The sequence below is a fragment of the Gracilinanus agilis genome, chromosome 1, assembly GCF_016433145.1.
Source record: "Gracilinanus agilis isolate LMUSP501 chromosome 1, AgileGrace, whole genome shotgun sequence".
NCBI lineage: Eukaryota > Metazoa > Chordata > Mammalia > Didelphimorphia > Didelphidae > Gracilinanus > Gracilinanus agilis.
Genome location: NC_058130.1, coordinates 789,573,017 through 789,596,340, shown reverse-complemented (window position 1 = coordinate 789,596,340; position 23,324 = coordinate 789,573,017). Strand labels below are relative to the sequence as shown.

General features: G+C 43.8%; 2 protein-coding genes across 2 annotated transcripts in view; both read left to right on the top strand.

Annotated features, from left to right (window-relative positions):
• Positions 1–23,324, top strand: part of LOC123230488 (vomeronasal type-2 receptor 26-like) — an 817,179-nt gene that overhangs the window by 235,975 nt on the left and 557,880 nt on the right. The gene's annotated exons all lie outside the window — the stretch shown is intronic.
• On the top strand, positions 11,475–16,416 carry LOC123232583 (zinc finger protein 420-like). Its single transcript, XM_044658996.1, has 4 exons — positions 11,475–11,610; positions 12,071–12,172; positions 14,176–14,282; positions 14,715–16,416. The coding sequence occupies exons 1-4, from the start codon at positions 11,475–11,477 to the stop codon at positions 16,230–16,232; spliced, it is 1,863 nt and encodes a 620-aa protein (XP_044514931.1). The 3' UTR covers positions 16,233–16,416.

Sequence of the window (23,324 nt, the reverse complement as noted above, 5' to 3'; positions counted from 1 at the left end):
TTCTATCAGAGAGCAGCTCTTACCCAACATTATAAAATTCATACGGGGGAAAGACCTTACAAATGCAATGAATGTGGAAAGGGTTTTCACCATAACTCACACCTTATTCAGCATCAGAAAATTCACACTGGAGAAAAACCTTATGAATGTAATGAATGTGGGAAGGCCTTTGCCTGGAACACAGCACTCACTAAACACCGAAGGATTCATACTGGAGAGAAACCCTATGAATGTTATGAATGTGGAAAAGCCTTTGCCTGGAGCACGGCACTTACTCAACATCAGAAAATTCATGCCAGAGAGAAACCTTATAAATGCAACAAATGCAGGAAGGCTTTCTGTGTGAGAGCAGAACTGAATCAACATTATAGAGTTCATAGTGGAGAGAAACCCTATAAATGTAATGAATGTGGGAAGGCCTTCTCCCAAAGCACAACACTTATTCGACATTATAGCATTCATGCTGAAGAGAAACTATTTAATGTAATGAACAGAGAGACTCCTTCTACTGGAGTGTACTCCAACTGAAGAAAAGAAAGTATATGAATGTGGGAAACCTTTCTGCCAGAGAATAAAACTTAATAAACATTAGACATTTCCTACTGGAGAAAAACCTAATCAAATATATTTAATACTGTAGGGAAACCATGTGAATATAATGAATATTAAGATAGTCCTTCAGTGAATAATGGTAAAGCATTCCGCTTCCCCTTCATCCAAAACATGGTGGACTAGAAACATACACTTTCAGACAAGGCCAGTGTGTGTGGATTTGTTTGTCCAGATTTATTTGTTATAAGAGGGGAGGGGAGACAGTGGGAAGTGACAGTGATGTTGAAGGGAAGATAACATCAATAAAACAAAAAAAAAAACAAACTTATTAATGTCACATTTTCATGGAAAAGATAAGAGAGATGAAGGCTAGAACATAGTAGATTTAGGTGGGATTAGAACTGCATGAATGGCTGCACCCAAAGAGAAATCATTATTGACTCCTTAGCAGCTTGGAAGGAGTTATTTACTGGTTAGCATTATTAATATCTTGTATGAAAGCTTAGGAGGCAAGCTTACAAAATTTGTAGCTGACACAAAGCTGGGTGGCATAGCTAAAACACTGACTGACAGCATCTAAAAAGATGTTGACAAATTATTTCACTGGCTAGATGTAAGATTAGACTGAATTAGTGGACAGGTTCTAAGACTCAATTTCACAAGTACTAGAGGAGATAATTCTTCCATCTAGTTAGGAAGAGAATTAACCACCTGGAAGAAATTTAGGCATTCAAATGGCAAAGATGATTTTTTTTTTTAAGTAGTAAGTGTTGGAAGGGCTACAGGAAGACAAGTCTACAAATACAGCATTGGTGGACCTGGTCCAACTGTTTTGGACTAAAAAGTCACTAAACTGTTCATACTTCAAACTCAGAGATCACATCTCTGGTCAAGTAAAGTCACTCTAGGAGGTGAAAGACAAAAGTTCCAAGGATAACAAAAACATTCACAGCATCTGACTCTTGTTTCAAAACCTGGTAGTGATGTTGGCAGCCAAAGCAAAGGACCAGTTGGGAATGGCTGTACAGGTTCTATCTAGCATATGACTGCAATTAAATTTTATGCTATAAGACAGTGGACATGAGAAATTCTGAGAAGCATAGGAAGACCTAAGAATTAATGTAAAGAAAGTCAGCAAATCCATAACAATCTACATAATCACAATGGCAAAAATGAAAACATTAAAAAGCAACCAGATTCTAATCAATTGTAATCAACAAATGAGCTTTTATTAATCATCTGTACACCGGGTACTGAAGCACGTTTGGGAAGCACAGACAAAAATAAAGTGGTCCCTGCCCTCAAGGAGCTTACATGCTACTGGGGAAGACATATACGCTTATAAGTATAAACAAAACAAGTGTACATAAAGTAAAAAGTAATTTTTAGCAGTGACTAACCAGTTTGGCAAACTACAGGTTAAAGTATCATCCTGTGCTTATTACCAGGAAGGAGACAGTATGAATATGGAATATTGTATATACTATGAGAATATCTCCTTTTCATTCTGCTTAAATTATTTTATCTGTTCCAAGGGATGGGGTTCAGTGGAGCTTGGATGAGTGGATTTGAGGTAAATGACTTTTAAGGTCAAATGGCATCAATAAAACTCAGCCCCACCACTCTCTTCCCAATCTGAGTCTGTTTTGGTAAACTGCATGATCGATATAACACAAGCGTGTGACAAGGCAGGCAGAGTCTTGGGCTTTATTGTCTGGGTCAGGGAGATGATAATGTTACTGTATACTCTCCCGGGCAGGCTCCTACCCCTCATCAGGAGCATCGTATAGGTATACCTCATTTGATTACATATCACTGTTGCTCTTTATCGCTTTTTTAACAAATCAAAGATTTCCTTTCTCAAGGTCTATTGGCCCTGTTTTTCTAACTAACATGTGTCCAAATCATGTCTCTGTGTCACATTTGGTAATTCTTTTTTTTTTTTTTAAACCCTTATACTTCGGTGTATTGTCTCATAGGTGGAAGATTGGTAAGGGTGGGCAATGGGGGTCAAGTGACTTGCCCAGGGTCACACAGCTGGGAAGTGGCTGAGGCCGGGTTTGAACCCAGGACCTCCTGTCTCTAGGCCTGACTCTCCATCCACTGAGCTACCCAGCTGCCCCTACATTTGGTAATTCTTACAGTATTTCAAATTTTTTCATGATTATATCTGATATGATGATCTGTAATCAATGATCTTTGATGTTACTATTGTAATTGTTTTAAGGCACCACAAACTTGGCCATATAAAATAGCCAATCTAATCAATAAATGATGTGTGTGTTCTAGTTGCTCCACCAGCGACCACTCCTCATCCCTCTCCTTGGGCTTCCCTGCTCCCTGAGACCAGGCCAATGCCTAACCAGTTTGGCAAACTACAGGTTAAAGTACCATCCTGTGCTTATTACCAGGAAGGAGACAGTGTGAATATGGAATATTGTATATACTATGAGATATCTCCTTTTCATTTTGCTTAAATTATTTTATCTGTTATAAGGGATGGGGTTCACTTTACAATTATATATGCTAATGAAAAACCAAAACATGAAGTAGATTCATAATACTCGATGCTAGCAATCAAATCTTGTTAATCAAATGTCTGCAAACATTGTTATCTTTAGAAAGCATAATAGGGGGCAGCTAAGTGGCTCAGTGGATTGAGAGTCAGGCCTAGAGATGGGAGGTCCCAGGTTCAAATGTGGCCTCAGACACTTCTAGCTTTGTGACCCTGGGCAAGTCACTTAACCCTGTTTGCCTTAGTTTCCTTATCTATAAAATGAACTGGAGAAGGAAATGGTAAACCACTCCAATATCTTTGTCCAGAAAGTTCATGAAGAGTCAGGCATGATTAAAAATGATTGAACAACAGACTTGGGAAACACACATCATTGCCAAACTACACCACTCAAGACTTTATTTTATTATAGAAAAAACACATAATTACTCACAAAATAGAAACTTAAAATACAATCAGTTATGTTAAGGCAACAATTTCCCATAGAACATGGACTTGATTTGTTCTTGGTCCTGGAGAGCAGAATTAGGAGAATGGCTTGAATTCATGGAAAGGCTCTTTGAATATAGAGAAGTGTGAGAAGACATATCAATTGATACGAAGAAGTAGAACCTGGAATTATTTTTGTAGCAAGTGATGACAATGGGAGAGTTGGGAAGGGATATAATTTGTGTCCCCAGAAGATAGCACAACTCCTGGTGCCCTAGGTGGAATGGGGGTGCTTTGGACAGCTTTGGATGGTCCTTTGCCATAATTCCAGCTGAAGGAGGGGCCTGGGCATTTCTCATTATAGGTCTGGCAGCTGCCTTTTTGGGGGTTCCTTTTCTCTTCCCAGTTCTACCCTTTAAGGATTCTGCTCTCCTAGAGGAGGGGACCTTGTGAAGGAGAGAATGGCCCCCATGTTTCTCCCAGTCAGGCGGCACTCTTCTCTTTGTGTTGTGCAGGAGATTTTTCTTTCACTCATCCTCCTTGGACTATGTTTCTAGCACTGGGATCTCAAGGTCAAAAGGTACAGGATATTCTAGGCACTTACTTAGCATAATTCCGTATTGCTTTCGGAAATCTTTCCATTCCTTTTCAGTCTCGTTGGTTGGAGTAACTAGAGTCTCTTCCAGAACAATGGACAGAGCCCTCCACACTGCTCCTGGTACTGCCACATTCTTGGTATGGCATTAGTTTCCGTGAGGGGTAGCCCATTACCTCTGCTCATGACTCCCAAATCTATGTAACCAGCCCTAATCTATCCTAGAACTCTGCATTACCATCTCCCCGATGGACATCTCTCTAGTCCAGTCAGCTTCCCTAGCTCTGTTTGTACAAGATTATTGCTAGTTGGCATCCACATGAGTGCCTGGGGATGAGTTCAACAAGTCCTGGCTGAGTTGAGCACTGGAGAATTATTTAGTTAGATAGGTTAATGTTTTCTGTACCCTTCTGTATTTCTCTGCTTTCATCTTTTCCACCTCTTTTGTAAATAAAAGCTATTAAAGTCATTTCGACTTTGAGCAATATTACTTTGAATTGGCAACCACCACAATGATTTATAATCTTCATATATTTTAGTCAAAACATTAAAATTTAATTCTTACATTTTTAACCTTTGTGCCATTCTTTGAGAACATTACTCCCACCAAAATTGAGGACTGACTGTATCGTGTATGAATTCACCTCGAATTCATCCAATTGGCAAACATGACCAAAGAAGATAGATGATCAATGATCAATGTTTGAGTGGTTATAGAAAAATAGGCATTCAGATGTATTGTTTGCAACTTGTGAGTGGGAACAACCATTTTGAAAAGCAACCTGTAGGAGTTAAATTAATGTTCAATTACTTCAAGTATTATATTTTTAAAGTTTATTATCTGACAAAATAGAACCACATGACTAAGTTTTTCTACCTGCTTAAAAACCCCTGCTCCACCAAAGCCTCAAGACAGGAAGATGAGAGAGAGAGAGAGAGAGAGAGAGAGAGAGAGAGAGAGAGAGAGAGCGCTCCACCCAATTTATACCCTGTCTACGTCAGCACGTAACGACAGGGAGTGGGGTTCTGGGGATCATAGTTTTTAGGGTAACAGATTCTAATTACACAATCCCCCCTGAGATCCTTTGGAAGACTAGTATCCCCAGTGGATCTTGTAAACATATCTTCATGGATTGCCAGAAAACATAAGGTTAAAATTTAATGGTTGGACTAAACCTATAAAAATGTGGTCACTGAAAATATATTACACAAGTCAGAATAACTTTTTATTGGTAGTTTATTTACAAAAGGAGAAAGAGTAGGGGCAGCTGGGTAGCTCAGTGGATGGAGAGTCAGGCCTAGAGACAGGAGGTCCTAGGTTCAAATCCGGCCTCAGACAGAGCTAGGGAAGCTGACTGGACTAGAGTGATGTCCATCGGGGAGATGGTAATGCAGAGTTCTAGGATAGATTAGGGCTGGTTACATAGATTTGGGAGTCATGTGTGACCCTGGGCAAGTCACTTGACCCCCATTGCCCACCCTTACCACTCTTCCACCTATGAGCCAATACACAGAAGTTAAAAAATATATTAAAAAATTTTTTTAAAAAGGCGAAAGAGCAAAAGTAAGGGAAATGAGTGAGTAGACAATTTACTCCAGCCCGATCCAAACCAGGCAGGGCTTCAGAGGCCTCAGCAAAGAGGGGGTCCAGAGGTAAATTAAGCAAGGGTTCTAGCCACAAGGCCTCCTCCAAAATGAGGGGTCTCTCTGGAGGCTAGTACCTCCAGAAAAGCCCGGAAAAGGAATCAGCCTTTTCACTCACCCACATGGCAGTCCTAAGGGAAGATCCAAATGCAGTCTTACCAGAAGCAGTCTGAGGTGCCAGGCCGGACCCCCTCTAAGGCAAGTTCAAAGGAGCAAGAAGAACTTGTCTCAGGAAGTTACCACCATTTTTAAAGATAGTTCTTTGGGTCACTTCCTGTGCCTTCCTTCCACTTTATGTGGACCAACTGCAGTTTTAGCTTTGCTTAGGAGTGCCCAGGTAGCAGTCAGTCATTTCTGATTTGTCACCCACGATAGCACACATGGATCTCAGACCTTTTCCCCTCCCCCACTTATGGATTAAGTTGGGGTGTATATATTCCTGGTGACTAAAATCTAAAAATAGCTAGGGGAGAATTAATCCCATCTTACAAACTGGAATGAATATGTTGGCCCATGTAACGATATCCATTGTGATGCAGGGAGGGTGGGAAGCAGTTGAAACACCAGTGGACAGCATCTATTATTTAGATATGAAGAAAAGTAAGTTAAACATATAAGAGATCTGTCATTTCATTCATGTAATATCTTTTTATTTCTATATATAAATGGAAATGCTTATTATTTTGTTTGGATTTGTAAACATTTTGAATAATAAAGAAAAGCAATTGGGGATTATGCACAAAAAAATTGCTAGATAGAGCATTATGCCCCCCAAAAGATGAAAGAAATAATAGCAGCTCTTTTTGTGGTGGCAAAAACTTGGAAACTAAAAGGATGCTCATTGACTAGAGAATGGTAGAGTAAGTCATGATGTATGTGATGGAATGAAATAAGGAAATAGATGGTTTCAGGGAGACTTAAATGACCTGATCCCCAGTGAAGTAAGCAGGATCAGAAGAAAAATGTATACTCTGACACTAATATTACAAAAGCGAATTTGAAGACTTTTATAAATGAATGAACAAAGGAGCAGAATTGGGAGAGCAAATTCTACGGTAACCATACCACTGTAAAGGCAGACAACTTGAAAGCTGTAAGAACTATGATCAAACCAATGACCATCTGTTGTTCTAGATGACTGATGATGAAACATACTCTTTTTCCTCCTCCTCTTCACAGAGAAGTGATAGATTTAAGGCACAAAATAAGACATCTATATTCTTGTACACAGCCAATGAAGGAATTTGTTTTGCTTGACTCTACTTGGGTTAAATAAATAATTTCTTTTTCTTTTCTCTTTTCCAGTGTGGTAAGCAATAGATGAGAAAAAAAGATTTTTTATGAAATTTTTTTAAATTGAAAAGTTGGTCGTTGCTTCAAATAAAGAATACTGCACGTGTCACACTTATTCTTTATAGCTTGTTTTACTTTGTTACAAGACACTTTACATAAAACAGGTAATCTGTATGTTTGTAAATGTAATAAATCATCTCATTTAGGACTTTTAAAAAATTAGCAAAATAAATACAAAGTAATTTTAGCCAGGATTTAATCTTCAACCTTTAGGAAATTACTACAGTCCTCTCATTATCCCAAACTTTTATAAAGAAAGGCCCATCTTTTAAATAAAGGTATTGGTGTAATATTGCTAAAAGATGTGTGGCACATCTATTTTAGAAGATCCAAAAATGGCTCTCACATGAACATTGTTAAGAGATTGCTTGTTGGTTATGAGCAGGCTTCTGTGTACTTTGTTGAAAAACAACAGGAATAAAAGATGCCACGTTAGGAAATGTGTCATTTAGAAAGATGGTTCAGTTATGGAGCTAAAGTTATTGAAAATGGAGGCAGACAATCTATGGGCCCCACTGATAACCCTGATGATGACAAGAGCAATTAAGGCAGGCCTCCAGAATATTTGGTTGCAGGACAATTTAAAGGAACTGGAGTTGTTTAATTGGGAGAGGAGAAAATCAAAAAGAACATGAAAACAGTCTCTTAAGGGTTTTCTGAATAAAAATAATTAGACTTGTTCTCTTTGGCCCCAGAAAAGTAGTAGGAATAATTAGAAATTGCAAAGAGGCCTATTGAGGCTGCATGTCAAGGTGAAGTTCCCAACAATGAGAGTGTCCCAAAGTAGGATGGGCTGTCTCCAGAGGCTCTCCCCAAGATACTTTTCCCCTCATTTGCCTTGATATTCTCTTCACTGAGTCCATACCCTCCTACTCTTCTGGGTGTCAGATGACACCAGGAGCCCTGATTTCCCTTTTCTCTATATTCTCTTCTATATTTTATGGTGTTTGCAGAATAGTCTTGTGTTATTTGAATTTTCATTCCTTTGTAATAAAGTCTATTTCCTGATCATTTGCAGAATTTGTTGTTTGTCAATAGTATTTTAAAACTTAACCAGAATATCTTGAGTTTTCAGCATAGGGTGCTTTTTTTTTTCTGTTTTATTTATTTTCCCATCAATTCAACCTCCTAACACTTTCCCCCCATACAATTCCTCCTCTCCAATCCCAAAGGGATATTTCTAAACTGACTCTGACCCTTCCTCAGAAAACTCCAGTATGTGTGTGGTGGTGGTGGTGGTGGGGAAGGGCAGCTAGATGGCTCAGTGGATTGAGAGCTAGGCCTAGAGATGAGAGGTCCTAGGTTCAAATCTGGCCTCAGACACTTCCTAGCTGTGTGACCCTGGGCAAGTCACTTAACCCCCATAGCCTAGCCCTTACCACTTTTCTGCCTTAGAATCAATACAAAGAATTGATTCTATGAGGGAAGGAGGGAGGGAGGGAAGGAAGGAAGGAAGGAAGGAAGGAAGGAAGGAAGGAAGGAAGGAAGGAAGGAAGGAAGGAAGGAAGGCTCCCAGCTCCTTCGGATCAGATCTAATCACCTGTGTCTGGGCTGAGTCTTCTTCCCAATCCACCTCCCGGCTACTTTTCCAGACAGGACAGGCGGCTCTTCTCATACTTTGTGGCCCAGCCAAACTGACCTTGCTCTTCCTCACACAGGGCCATGCCCCCTTCGTACAGCCTATGCTCTGGGCCTGGAGTGCATCCCTGTCACCTCTGCCTTCTGGAATCCTTCCGTTCCTTTCTAAGTTTGGATCCAGCGCCATTGCCTACAAACAGGCCCGGACCCCAGTTGTCAGGCCTCCCTACAGTTACCCACTTGCTTAGTCGGCTTTACTTCTCTATGAACAGTAGACAGAGGACCTTTCCTTTTTGTTTGCATCCCGGGGACCTCGGCCGGCCCCTGGCTCGGAGTGGCTGCTGATGGGGGAGTTCTTGCAAAGCTCCTGCTGGTTCTGGGCCCATTGCAGGCCCAAAGCCTCAGCCCTCAGAAGGGTGGGTTACTCGCACAGGAACCACCACGCGGATGAACGGGTCACTTCAGGCAATCCCACGAAGGTTTCCAAAGTCCGCTCAGGATTCCTACCCTCAAGATGCTTCCCTTCTTCTGGGCGATCCACACTGCCAACAGGGAAGTAAGCCGGAACCTAAATGCGGGAGAAAAGGCGCAGAAACCCGCGTCCTTCGGACATTTCACCAGCAGGAAGTGGACAGGGCGAGGACGCCCGGCATTGGCGGATGGGGGGCCCACAAGTCCGGCCCCACTACAGTTACTGGTTAGGGAAGGGATCGGGCTCTCGGGGGCAATTTCAGCTCCATATCCAGTGCTTGGCGAGGCCTTCGGCGGGGGCGTCAGGATGGGAATCGGCTCCTGACAAAGGAAAGGGGGTCTCGGGCCTGCTTGCTTTGCTGGGCGGGCGGCTTCCGGCCGATGGCTGCCGGGGCAGGCAGAGCAAAGATGCAGAACGAGAAGGGCTGCCCGCCTTCTGCCCCCGGGCAGCGTGGTCCGGAGGCTGCTCCTTTCCAGTGCTAAGAAGAATCAGTCTGCGGAGCCAAGGAGGCGACAGGACGGCATTTGAACTCAGAACCTTCTGAGTCCCGGCCCAGGCCTCCAAGCACCGGCCGCCAGAAGGAAGACCCGATAAGAGAGAAAGACAGCCTGGAGAGGACGACTGGGGGGATACAAAAGGCAGGTGGGGCTTCTTCGCAGTTTCACCGCCTCCCGCCTTTCTCGCTTTAGGAGAATCCTCGCACAGGAAGCTCAGGCGCAGGACGCATGCGCAGTAAATCCGGCGGCTCTCAGAACTACACTTACCAGGAACCCTACCAAGGTGTGACGTGAGTTCGTCCACTCCCGCAATCAACTTCCGGTTTCCACGGGCCGATCGGTTTTCCCAAGCCTTGGCGAGCCTGAGCCAAATCTTGCGCTCTGGAGGTGAGAGCGCGCCAGGTGTCCGAGGGGTCAAGATGATGAGGGCCTGACGGACCTTCTAGCCATTTGGAGGCCGACCTGCGGGCCCCTGGTGCGCCCGGAACTTCCTTCAGTCCCTCGCTTTCAGCCTTTGGGTGGGGGAGGAAAGCGGTGCCTTCGCGCATGCGCAGTTTCCCACCCCCTCCTCCGCGAGGGGCGTGGCTATTGGCCAGGTGTGCGGAAACTGCCCTTAGGCAGGCCACCCCTTCTCTACCCTAGGGGAGGGGCCTCCAGACCATTTGAGCCAATGAGAGGAGGCGCTCGAGCCCCGCCCCCTAAGCTCTTCCCCAGCCCCTGCTACCAGCTTCTGTACCTTCACCTGAGAAATACCTTCCTTGTCCTCAGGGTTTCTGGGAATGAGCATCTTGGGACCCTGGAGCAGACTCTGCCTCAGTTTACTCCCCTGGGAAATGGGTCCAGGGCTTCCTGGAGCTCAGCATCAGCTTCAGCCCAGATCTGCTTTGTCCCCTGTCCCTTCATTCCCCAAAGCAGTGCCTTTGGCTCTGCGGGGCCCTCCTCCAGGTGCACGGCCCCCTCGCACCTCTCACGGCCCCCTTCTCCTCCTCAGGAGAGACCCCTGCCTGACTCGAGGGCAGAAGAGCAGAGGTGAAGCCATGGTGCCTGGTCCCCCCAGAGCCGGGGCCCCCCAGGTGAGTGGCATCCCTCCCAGAAGGTGACGTTGATGGAGGGTGCCCTGACCCCCTAGTGAGGGGGAGCCTCCCCAAGGTGCTGTTCTGGGTCCCTTCGCCCGGGCCTCTGCCTTTGGTACTGGAGCCAATCAGAACGCCTGGATTCAAGCCCTCCAACCTGAGTGTGACCTTGGGCCTCAGTTTACCCATTTGTAAAATGGGGATGATGACAGCCCCTGCCCCTCCCTTTAAGGCCAGCAGCTAGCTGCTCCCCTTCCCCTTTAGTGCAGGGGGTAGGAACTTCCCCAAGGCAGCAGCGACCCCAGGCTTCCTAGTTCCTCCCACTGGCCCTCTGGTCCCCTCCACTTCCCTGGCTTCTTCATTGGTCCTGGGGCCCCTTCATCAGGCTCTTGGCTGGGGGGGGGTGGGAGCCATTTGTCACAAACCCCGCAGGGAAGGGGACAACACTCCGTCCCCTTTCCAGGACTCGGGGCCACGGCAGGAGGCGGTGACCGTCGGGACTTGGGAGGGCCTTGAATGGGCCTGGCAGAGGAGGGGGCCTTTGGCACTGTCCGGTGGCTTTGCCAGGCTCAGCTGCTCCTCCATAGAACGGGGCTCAGGAAGGCGTGAGGAGAGGCTCTCAGCCGGCCTTGTTCATGCTCGGGGGCTCTCGGATCTTCCCCGCTTCTCAGACGTGTGGCCGGGAGCCCTGAGCTGGCCAGGGAAGACTCGCCCGGGCAGGGGGAGGGAGGCTCCCTGGGAAGCCCCCCGGCTCGCGTCTGAATGGATGTTTCAGGACTCGGTGACGTTCCGGGACGTGGCCGTGGACTTCACCCAGCAGGAGTGGAGGCGCCTGGGCCGGGCCCAGAAGGAGCTGTACCGGGAGGTGATGCTGGAGAACTACAGGAACCTGGTCAGTCTGGGTAAGGACGGCCGGCCTGGGTCCCAGGGGCCGGGTTGGGGCCCTGGCATGGCTAAAGGATGCTTCTGTGGCCAAGAGATGGGAGACTCCCCCGGCTGCCGCCCCCAGGACAGTGCCAGCCTCGTTAAGCCGGATGCCAGAGCCTCATTGTCTCAGGCCTCTCCAGCTCCAGACCCTCAGACCGGACGCTCTCCCCTAAATGCCCAGCACGGGTCTTGGAGACAGGAACGTTCCAAAGTATCTCAGCCAGAAGTGGGTCACACCCAGCAGTTTCTTCCTGAGCCCAGCCCCACACACGCCCCAGTTCCCACATCCCAGGGGCCTCAACCAGCAGCGCCCCCAGTGGCCCCTTGTCCTTTCCTCCGGGCTGCCCTGGCATTCTCCCTGTTCCCGGAGGAGAGGGGGGCCGGGGTTGGATGCTGAGGTGTCTCTCTGCTCCCCCCTTTGCTGTTTCCATGGAGCAGGCTTTGTGGGTGCCAAGCCAGAGGTGATCTGTCATTTGGAGCAGGGGGAAGCGCCCTGGGTGCCCGAGAGCCCATTTCCCAGAAGCGGCAGCCACGAGGGTGAGTGAACAGAACCTGATCTGTTAGGATATTGTAAGCCATAGCTCTGAGACGGATTCACCAGGAGTGTGGACGGGGAATTAGCCCTATCAGGGAAATGTGAATTAAAACAACTCTGAGATGCACCACTTTATGGGTGTTCAGTTCAGATGTGAAGTCAGCGAACGTTAATCAGCCTTTGGGTTGGGAAGCAAGAACACTTTTACACTCTCGGAGAGCTGTTCGGTGATTCAGTCCTTTTCAGTGAAAAATGACCTTTTAATCAGTAGAAATCTGCTGTTCTCCCTGCTGCCACTCCCATTCTGAAGGACAGAAAAAGAAATCTCCTGATATGGTCGCACGAAACCAATTTTCTCATCAGTCCTATCCCCCAGAATAGGTTTCATCACCTCTAACAGGAGCATGAGAGCAGGTGTCTGAGTTCTCTGGTGGTGTTGCTGGTCATTAGACTATCAGAGTTCTTAAGTCTTTTTACGTTGGTTGGCAGCATTGTTGTCCTGTTTCCCTGTTTAGTGATGTGTATTTGTGTTCCTGACTCTGTGTATGTATTTTCATTCTTTTCTTTGGCCAGCTGAGATAAGAGTGAGGCTGTAGTTTCACCCACTCTTGCCTCTGTTTATCAATAGTGTTCCACCTTTGCACCCTGAGTACAAGAGATCATTTCCCCTTTCCTTCTCCCCTTTGCCCTATCCTATCTTCCACTTCTCTTTCCATTCTCTCTTTTTCTTTCATACCAAAATTTAATAAAATCATCCCAAGGCCCTCTGTCTAATTAGGCTCCCTCTAGGGCTCCTGATGATGACAGGGTGCAGAGAAGTGTATCCCCTTCCTTGTTTGATGCCTTCTGCTTGTTCACTCTCATTTATCTCCTTATGTTTCTCTGCATTCCTGTTTTGGTATTTCAGAGGTCTTTTTAAATCTCATTTTGTTCTTTTCATGAGGTATACTTGGGCATCCTTTATTTCATGAAGTATCTATTTACCCTCTATGATTAAACTCAATTTTACTGAGTAATTTATATTTGATGAAGCCTATTTTTTCCTTTTCTGGTACTGTCTTCCATATTCTCTGCTCTACTGAGAGCAGGAGGGGAGAAAGGTGCCCTCAATATTTGCCATTTCCCCTTTCTCTTTAGAGCTCAGAAGTCAGATCTGGTTTCCAAAGTCCTCAGGCTGCCTTTACTCTCTTTGAGAATTATATCTGTGTCTGTAGTTTGTTTGACTGTAGTTTGAAGTAGCACTTTGTGGGATAAGACCTTAGTCCTCTTAAGTATATGAACAAGCAGTTCTTAAGAGAAAGAATACAGCAGAACTCATTGAAGCCAGAATGGAAAAGTGTTCATCCTTTCATCATCAGGGAAATATAGACTTTAAACAGCTCTAAGATAGGCCACTTTATACCCATTACATTGGCATATGGCACTATAAATGATCAATTTAACTATTGTAAGTCAAGATTGCTTTTATACTCTTGGTAAATCTATCTTTTGATTCAGTGTATTTGGAAAACAAAATGAAAAAACTTTACTCCTCTTTCTTTTCTTTGACCTTGTGATCACATTAGTAGAACTTTGCTTTAAGTATGACTTTCATAAGACTTCCCTGCAGAAAAAAAGATTCCTGGCTATCTTCTCTTAGGCAAATTACAGCAGGGATTTTTAAAAACAAATTGCAGTATTTGAATATAATATTATCTCATCGTACAATGTGACAAGTATGAAGAATACAAAGAAGAAACAGATGAAAACTTGTAAGAAATGATACAGGCTAAATTAAGCAGATTGAGAAAATGGAACTATTGACTACTACTTTGTTAATAACAATAGTAAGAAACTAAGCAGGAAAAAAAAGAAGGTTCATCCAGGAAAGGGGGTAATTTACATTTTCTTTTTCTTTCAGATTTGGACACTAAGTCTCAACTCCAGGAATCAGCTTCAGAGCTGGATATTTCTATGGAACAATCATCCAAGAAAAGTCTTTTAAGGGATACTTCTTGGATTTCAGTGTTGGGAGGTTTCTGGGAATCTTATGCTGAGTTAAAGGAGGAGCAAAGTAATGAGACTCATCATTTTAGACAAGTAGAAATCACCAAAGGGAAATCCCATCATGAAGTGAGTGGCCATGAATATTCTGAAAATGACCAAAAGTCTAATCTAGAGCCACCTCTTTTTTCACAAAAGAGGACATTAGTAAGAAAGAATCTTCTTCATAAATATGATAGACAGAGAAATAGCTTCAGAAAGTATTCAAAGATAAAACAACATAATAGAATCTATGTAAAGCAGACATTTTCAAATGCTGATAAATGTCAGAAATCCATTAATTATAACTTTGACCTTAATGAAAAACTTAGAATTCATAATGGAAATAAACATTATGAATGTAATGAATATGAGAAGTCTTTCCTTCAGAACACTGAACTTACTCTACACCAGCAGACACATACTGGGAAAAAACTTTATGATTGCAATCAATGTGGAAAAACCTTCCACTATAGATCACAGCTTATTGGCCATCAGAGAATCCACACTAGAGAGAAACCTTATGTATGTAATGAATGTGGGAAGGCCTTCCATCAGAATTCATACCTTCGGAGACATCAGAAAATTCATACTGGAGAAAAGCATTATGAATGTACTGAATGTGGGAAAGCCTTCCTATGGGCCACTGAACTTGCTCACCATCAGAGAACACATACAGGAGAAAAACCTTATGAATGCAATGAATGTGGGAAAGCCTTCAGCCAGAATTCATACCTTCGAAGACATCAGAGAATTCATAGTGGAGAGAAACCTTATGCATGTAATGAATGTGGGAAGACCTTCCTTCGGTCCCCTGAGCTTACTCAACACCAGAGGACACATACTGGAGAAAAACCTTATGAATGCAATGAATGTGGGAAGGCCTTCCGCTGTAAATCACATCTTACTGACCATCAGAGAATCCATACTAGAGAGAAACCTTTTGTATGTAATGAATGTGGGAAGGCCTTTTTCAGGAGTACAAATCTTAGTCAGCACCAGAGGACCCATACTGGAGAAAAACCATATGAATGTAGTGAATGTGGAAAGGCCTTTGGTCAGAAGGCACATCTTACTCATCATCATAGAATTCATACAGGAGAGAAACCTTATGAGTGCAATAAATGTGGGAAGGCCTTCCACCAAAATTCATACCTTAGAAGACATTTGAGAATTCATACTGGAGAGAAACCTTATGTATGTAATGAGTGTGGGAAGGCCTTCCTTCGGGCCACTGAACTTGGTCAACACCATAGAACACATACAGGAGAAAAACCTTATGAATGCAGTGACTGCGGGAAGACCTTTGGTCAAAAGGCAAAACTTATTCAACATCATAGAATTCACACTGGAGAGAAACCTTATGTATGTAATGAATGTGGGAAGGCCTTTATCCGGAGCACTAATCTGAATCAACACCAGAGAACTCATACTGGTGAAAAACCTTATCAGTGCAATGAATGTGGGAAGGCTTTCTTTCAAAGAGCAGATCTTACTCAACATAATAGAACTCATACTGGAGAGAAACCTTATATATGCAGTGAATGTGGGAAGGCCTTTTGTCAGAAGGCAGCTCTTACTCAGCATAATAGAATTCATACTGGAGAGAAACCATATGTCTGCAATGACTGTGGGAAGGCTTTTCACTGGAGCACAGTACTTGCACAACATCGAAGAACCCATACTGGAGAGAAACCTTATGAGTGTTCTGAATGTGGGAAGGCCTTCAGTCAGAGGGCAAAACTTATTAGACATCAGCGATTTCACACTGGAGAGAAACCATATGAGTGTTTAGAATGTGGAAAGGCCTTCTGTCAGAAAGCTGATCTTAATTTACATCATAGAATTCATACTGGAGAGAAACCTTATAAATGCAGTGAATGTGGGAAGACCTTTCGCTATAATTCACACCTTACTCAACATCAGAACATTCATACAGGAGAGAAACCTTACAAATGCAGTGAATGTGGAAAAGCCTTCTTCTGGAGAACAGCCCTTAATCAGCACCGGCAAGTTCACACAGGGGAGAAATCTGTTTGATGTAATGAATGCAGATCAATTTGTTTTCCAAGATTACAGAGTATATGTGACACCAGAGATTCATATAGGCAAGAATATGAAAAGTCTCTATAAGAGAATCAAAACTCCTGAACATCAGAGAGTACCTACTTAAGAGAAATTTTTTGAATGTAATGATTGATTTAAAGTTTTTCCCCAGAAATAAAAAGCCTTGCTAAATATTATGTTTAATGCCAGAGAGAGACTTTATGACTATATAGCACTCGGGAATCTTGTATGTGAATAATGATGATACATGCAGAGGTTCCTCAGGAGAGTGTTGTTGCAGAAGTGCCCTTGATGTTATGACCAAAGAATTTATTTTGTTTGCTTAATTAAACTTATTTTTTACATGGGAGGGCTCTGTTGGGGAAAGGTGGATTAGTGGGAAATGATGCTATTAAAAAAAAAAACCCCACTGACTTTCTGTCTTAAAATTGAAACTAAGTTGATTCTGAGGCAGAAGAGTGGTAAGGGCTAGGCAGTTAGGGTTAAGTGACTTGTCCAGGGTCACATACCTAGGAAGTATGTGAGACCAGATTTTAGTACAAGTCTCCTGACTCCAGGGCTGATGCTCTATCCACTGTGCCCCTATGGTTGTATTTTTAAAACCTAGATGAAATGTAGAAAGTACTTTCATCTAATTCACAGAACTTAAACAATTGTGCTTACATTCTTGCAGTGGTAAAGGGATACAGACTAGCGACTCACAGAATTGGGTTTAGATCTAGTCAAATGGCTGAACCCAAAGAACATTAAGTGTGGGTTTAGTGGTAGTTTGCTGGGAGGCCTTTATAGTAGTGCCTTAGGGAGGAGCAGTTCTCGGACCTGGACTGTTTTCCATTTTTGCAAACGACTCATAAAGGCATAGATCGCATGGTCACCGAATGAGTAGATGGTGCAGGCCTGCTAAGCATAATTAACATCCTGAATGACATTCGAAATAAGAAAGAACCTTGACAGACCAGGAAATGGAACCAAATAGAAGATTAAAAGGATGATAGTGATGCCCTTGTCCTTGGGTTCTACTAGTCAAATCCCAGGTATAAGAAGGGAAAGGAATGGGTAGATGATGTTGGTTTTTTTTTTTTAAAGACTTAGTTTCAACATAACAAGGACAATAGCAGAACAAGTATTGGAGGGGATGTACAATTCAGGCACTGTTGGTAGGATTGTGAATAGATCCAACCATTTGAGGAAATGACAAAGAATCATGCAAAAAATGTCACTGACCTGTTTATTTGTCTGAACTGTTCTAGTCTCACTTCTGTTCACAAAGTCTAGGAGGTCAGTGAAAGGTCCCTAATCTAAACAAAAAAACTCACAGCAACAGGTTTTTGTGTTAACATATATGCCAGTCAAATTAAGTAGCCATTGCCTGGGGAATGGCCGAACAAGTTTGGGGCTATTTGTGTAATTATAGATTATCGTACCACAAGAAATGGTGGATGTGGGGAATTCAGAGAGATAGAGAAAGATATAGATGAAGTGACAAGTTGAAGAAAGCAGATCTGGGAGAAAACTTTAATTACAGTGATTAGAATGAAAGCCATGCTAAAAAACAGGCAAATTTGTTAGTTGCGATCAAACAATGAACAATTCTGCAGCTACCATATTCCTGCTATTGTGTTTAGGTTCTTTGGTTTCTTTAATGTGTTTATGACATGATCTTTTATATCTTGGTCCTACGTCCATTTGGAGCTTAGTTTGATATAAGGGGCCACCTGGTGGTCTAAACTGAATTCCTCACATCCAGCTATCCAGGGCAGTGAATTCTCATTCCAGTAGTTGAGGTCTTTGTTTGTATCCACTGCTTAGCTACTAGATAGTTTCCTCTGTGTGCTGTATGCCAGATATGTTCCCCTGATTGATGTATTTGGGGCCAGGACAAAACTATTTTGAGAATTACTATTGTATAGTTTAGTTTTAGATGTAGTACTGCAGCACCTTCTTTATTCCTATTTCTTTTTCATTATTTCCCTTGAGATTCTTGACATCGTTTAAACACCAAATGAATTTCATTTTTTTCCTAGTTCTATAAAAGAATCCTTTAGTATTTTAATCGTTAAGACATTAAATGTGTAAATTGATTTAGATATTGTCATATTTACTATATTGATTTATCCTACCTACAGTCAATTAATGTTTTTCTAATGATTTAAACCTGTCTTCATTTCTGTAAACAGTTGTTTGTATTTATATTTCCATATTTCTGGTGTACATCTTGGTACTCAAGTATTTTATACATTCTGTAGCTAATTGAATGGAATTTTTCTTTCTGTCCTGCTGTGTTTATTGTTATTATATAGAAACGTTAATGAGTTCTATGGATTTATCTTATATCAGGCCAATTTGCTGAAATTATTTCAATTAATTTTTTTGTTGACTTACAAAGAATGGTAATTTCCCTTTCTCATCTTATTGTATTTCTACTATGTCAGATAGAGAGGGTGACAGTGTGCATTCTTCTTTCACTCCTGATCTTATTGGAAAGAATTCTACTTTATCTCCACTACATACTACAGATACTACTTTATCTACATTACATACAGTAGTAGCTCTTGGTTTTAGAGACATACTATTTACAATTTTATGAAAAGATACTTTTATTCCTCAATTTTGGAATATTTCTAACAGATGGTTGTATTTTGTCAAAAGTTTTTTCTGCATCTGTTAATATAATCATACATTGGAGGTTTTTTATTATAGAGTTAATTAAATTTTAGGTTTTTTATAAAATTAAACTTGAGTATTATAATACTAAAGTAAGGAAACATGGAAAAAGTTAACTACATATGGATGGAGAAAAAGTCCCAAGAGTAAACAAGGGATAGAGAAGATCATAGAAGGTAGAATGTATAATTTTGTTTATATATAATTTAAAAGTGTATATACCAACATCTAAGGAAAGTAAAAAAGGAAATAATGGGGAAAAGTCATTACAGGTTTTCTAATAAATGCCTCATTTCCAAGCCAGATGAAGTACAGATTCAAATTTATAAGAACAGGAGCCATTCCCTAATTGATATATGGTCTGAGGATATCAGCAGGCAATTCTCAAGAGGAATCCAGGCTAGCTATCTATGTATATATGAATATATAATCATTTTATTGCTATTACTTATATAGCTCTTTAAACTTTGCAAAACACCTTTTATATGCTACTCATTGATCCTTACATTAACCCTATAAGACAGATGCAATTATTATTCCCATTATAGTCAGGGAAACCAGTGCAGACAGAGATTAAATGACTTCACCAATGACACACAGCTAGTATCTCAGACAAAATTTGAACTCAGTTTTTCTCAACTTGCAGTCCTGCATTCATATAGCTAAAAACGCAATGGTCCAGATCACTATGAATTAGAGAAATATACATTACAGCAATTCAGAGATCACACCTGACATTTATCAGATTGGCAAAGATGACAAAAGCTATGTGAAAAGAGGTGCACTGGTGCATTTTTGGTGGAGCTGTGAAATGGCACCACCATTCTGGAAAGAAATTTGAAATGGTGCACACACAAAAAGTTACTAAATAGTGGTTGCTCTTTGACCCAGCTAACCCAAATTAAAACCTATGCCCAGAAGGAATCAAAAGGAAGAGGAAAAGATCCTATATGTATAAGCATGTTTATAGCAGCTTTTCTTTTGGTAGCAATTACCCCCAAAATGAAAGGATTTATTCATCACCTGAGGAATGCCTGAATGAAGTGTGATATATGAATGTGATGCTATACCACCATGTTATAAAGAAATAGAAGAGGGGGCAGCTGGGTAGCTCAGTGGAGTGAGAGTCAGGCCTAGAGACAGGAGGTCCTAGGTTCAAACCTGGCCTCAGCCACTTCCCAGCTGTGTGACCCTGGGCAAGTCACTTGACCCCCATGGCCCACCCTTACCAATCTTCCACCTATGAGACAATACACCGAAGTACAAGGGTTTAAAAAAAAAATAAAGAAATAGAAGGATACTGTAGATGATTTCAAGAAGACATGGAAAAACTTAGCTAAGCAACTCCAGAAGAAAAATGTTTGTTCACATCAATAGTATAAAAGGAATTTTGAAGACCTTCTAAAGTGCTAAAGGAGAGAGAAGAACAGGAAGAGCAATTTGTACCATAAGAACAATGTAAAGTCAAGCAACTTGAAAGCTGTAAGAACTGTGATCAGTACAGTGACTGTCAGTGGTTCCAGAGGGCCTATGGTTGACACTATCCACTTTCTGACAAAGGTAATAGAGTTGGAGTGTAGAATGATGTGTATTTTTTTCATATAGACAGTGAAGAAGAAATGGCTTTTGCTTGACTGTATATTTGTTATACAGAATTTATTTTTCAACATGGTGGAGGTTGATATATATATATATATATATATATATATATATAAATTTAAAGTAAAGAGTTTGGAGTATTGCTACACATGCACTTTCAGTTGATGTCACGGTTGTTTATACCTTATTTAATTTGTTACAAGAAAACTTTTAAGAATGGAAGTAACCTGAAAATGTAATGTAAAAAAAAAACAGTTATATAATTTTTTTTTTAATTTTTTTTATTTTAAACCCTTACCTTCCATCTTGGAGTCAATACTTTGTATTCCAAGGCAGAAGAGTGGTAAGGGTGGGCAATGGGGGTCAAGTGACTTGCCCAGGGCCACACAGCTGGGAAGTGGCTGAGGCCAGATTTGAACCCAGGACCTCTCATCTCTAGGCCTGACTCTCCATCCACTGAGCTACCCAGCTGCCCCCTAAATAAAAACTCTTAAATGACAAAAAGAATAAATAAAATTAATACCAGATCATTTTAGCCATGACCAATCGATCATCTTTGGAACTACAGATAAATATAGCACTCTCTTCTTTAACGAATAAAGGGTGTCTGGCACAGATGCCATCAGACGTATTTGTCTTTTTTTTTTTTTTTTTAATCCTTTCTTTTGCATTGGGAGAGTATAAGAAAAGGAACATTTAAATCAAATTGCGTTGGTAAAATTTCGAGACTGGGGTCTTTTAAAAGGTCGCTGTAAGTCAGTAGGATATAGCAGTCCAAAAAGGCAATGTCAGGCTGTTGAGTGCGTTCTGTTGTCTGGCGATAAGGGTGTAGATAGTCTTGTAGACCCCAGCTAGACCACCAGGAGTTCGCTAGTCTTTTGGAAAGGACTTTGAGAAACCTGAGTGTGTCGAGAGTAGGGCAACCAGCGGAGCGAACGTTCTCCATTTTATGGCCCACGAAGGTTGAAGGAACGGTGGTTAACATGGATAGAGATTTAGGGTGGCATTTGGGAGCCGTCTACAAGTGTGGCTTGGAAGAGGGTTTAAAGTTCTGCCGGGCCACAAGAAGCGACCGTCAGGTACAGTCGAGGCAGGCAGGAAGACAGGGACACTCACTGAGGCCACGCCTAGAGACCAGACCTCGCCGCTCTCGGGGGCCCTCCGCAGGCTCAAAGGGGACGAGCCCCGGACAGGTTCAGCACTAAGGACAGCTTACCCGGCCCTAGGGGAAGCGGGCTAAAGCCTGGGGGTTTCCGGAGCCTCGAGGATCCGGTTCGTTCCCCGGAATTTCTCCGGGGTTCGCCTCATCAGAATGTCTGGGGCGGGGCGGGAGCACCCCAACACAGTAAGGCTCCCCACCCCAGCCCCCCGCCACTGCTACAGGGGATAAAGCACAGGGCGAAGGGCTGCCTCTCGTGGCACAAGCCTGCAGTTGCCTCGGGGAAACGCTGCCTCACCAGTCAATCTCTTCCTGCCTAGCACCGTCCGCGTTCACCGAAGGCTGACCAGTAAGCTGGCCGGGCTCCAGGATGAGCAGTCCAGCCTCGGGACTCATGCACACCAGCTCAGCCCATCTCCGAACTACATTTCCCAGAAGGCGCAGAGGGGAAGGCGATAGTATATGACGTCACTTCCTGTTCCATACATCTTTGACAGTCAGACAAGTCTTGCGAGAGGTCCCTGAGAACGAGCTCCAGCCGGGATCCTGTCCTAGAGGTGAGACAGGGTCGCTGCGCCCCGTGGTCGGAGGGGAAAAGGGCCTGACAGGCCGCCCGGGCTCTCAGTACCGGCCAAACTGAGGCCCCCGAAGTTCGGGCTGATGACAATCCCACTATCTTCGGATTTGTGGTGAGGGTAGAAGGGCCGAACGCGCCTGCGTAGTTAGGCCGCCTGTCCCCGCTTCTCCCTCCCCCTACCGCCCGGACTCCCCGACCTCTCAGTTTCGCCCATCCCCCAGTTAGCCCCGCCTCTTTCAGGAGAGGCGCCAATTGGTGGGACTTGGAGGAGGGGACCTCAGGCCACACCCTTGCCCGTGGCTCCTCCCTCGTCCTGTCCGGTGAAATGGTCCCACAGGGGTCCTGGTGGGCGGGGCGGGTGAACCCTCAGTCGGTCGCCCCCTCCCCCACACGGGTCCGAGCTGCCGGGGGTCTGCGTCAGCCCGGCCGCAGATCTTGGTGTGTTCTGCGGGGCCCTCCTCGGTACCCGTCCCCCTGCTCCCCTCACCTCTCCGCATCCCGTCTCCTCCCCAGGAGAGGTCCCTGCCCGTGCCGACTGGCGGAAGAGCAGAGACTAAGAAGAAGCGATGGCTCCCGGGCCCTCCAGAGCCGGGGCTCCCAAGGTGAGCGGGACCCTCTTTTCCCCCCCGGACTCCAAAAGGTGATGTTCAAGGTGTCCCCCAAGGGAGTCTCCCTGCCCAGAAGAGGGGACGCCTTCATGGCTCCCAACCCCGCCTCCCATTACCCCCTAGGCACAGGCACCTGCTGTGTGCCCGGTCTGCAGGACGAACCCCAGCAACTGCACCGCAGTGGGAGGCCTAGAGGTCTGCCCCCCCCCACAGCATCTTGACTCTAGGGCCCCTCCTTCCCAGCTGTCTCGGGGAGAGCTGAGCCCTGAGGGGGGTAGAGGCTTTACCCCAAGAGTGAGCTCTGGGGGCCACACTCCTCTGTCCCCACACTCCAGGGCCAGCCCCTCTCTGGTGCCCCACCTTGACCCCTTCGCTGGTCATGACATTCAAGGCTCCTGGTCCTTGCCCAGGACTGGGATGTGGCCCCATTTTGGGGTCTGAGAGCTCATTCCTCACAG

Excerpts from the sequence above, each read along its gene's own strand:
- LOC123232583 (XM_044658996.1), top strand. The coding sequence starts at position 11,475 with ATGTTTCAGGACTCGGTGACGTTCCGGGACGTGGCCGTGGACTTCACC. Across the intron at positions 11,611-12,070 it reads CAGGAACCTGGTCAGTCTGG|CAGGCTTTGTGGGTGCCAAG; the intron begins GTAAGGACGGCC and ends GTTTCCATGGAG. Across the intron at positions 12,173-14,175 it reads CAGAAGCGGCAGCCACGAGG|TGTTGGGAGGTTTCTGGGAA; the intron begins GTGAGTGAACAG and ends CTTGGATTTCAG.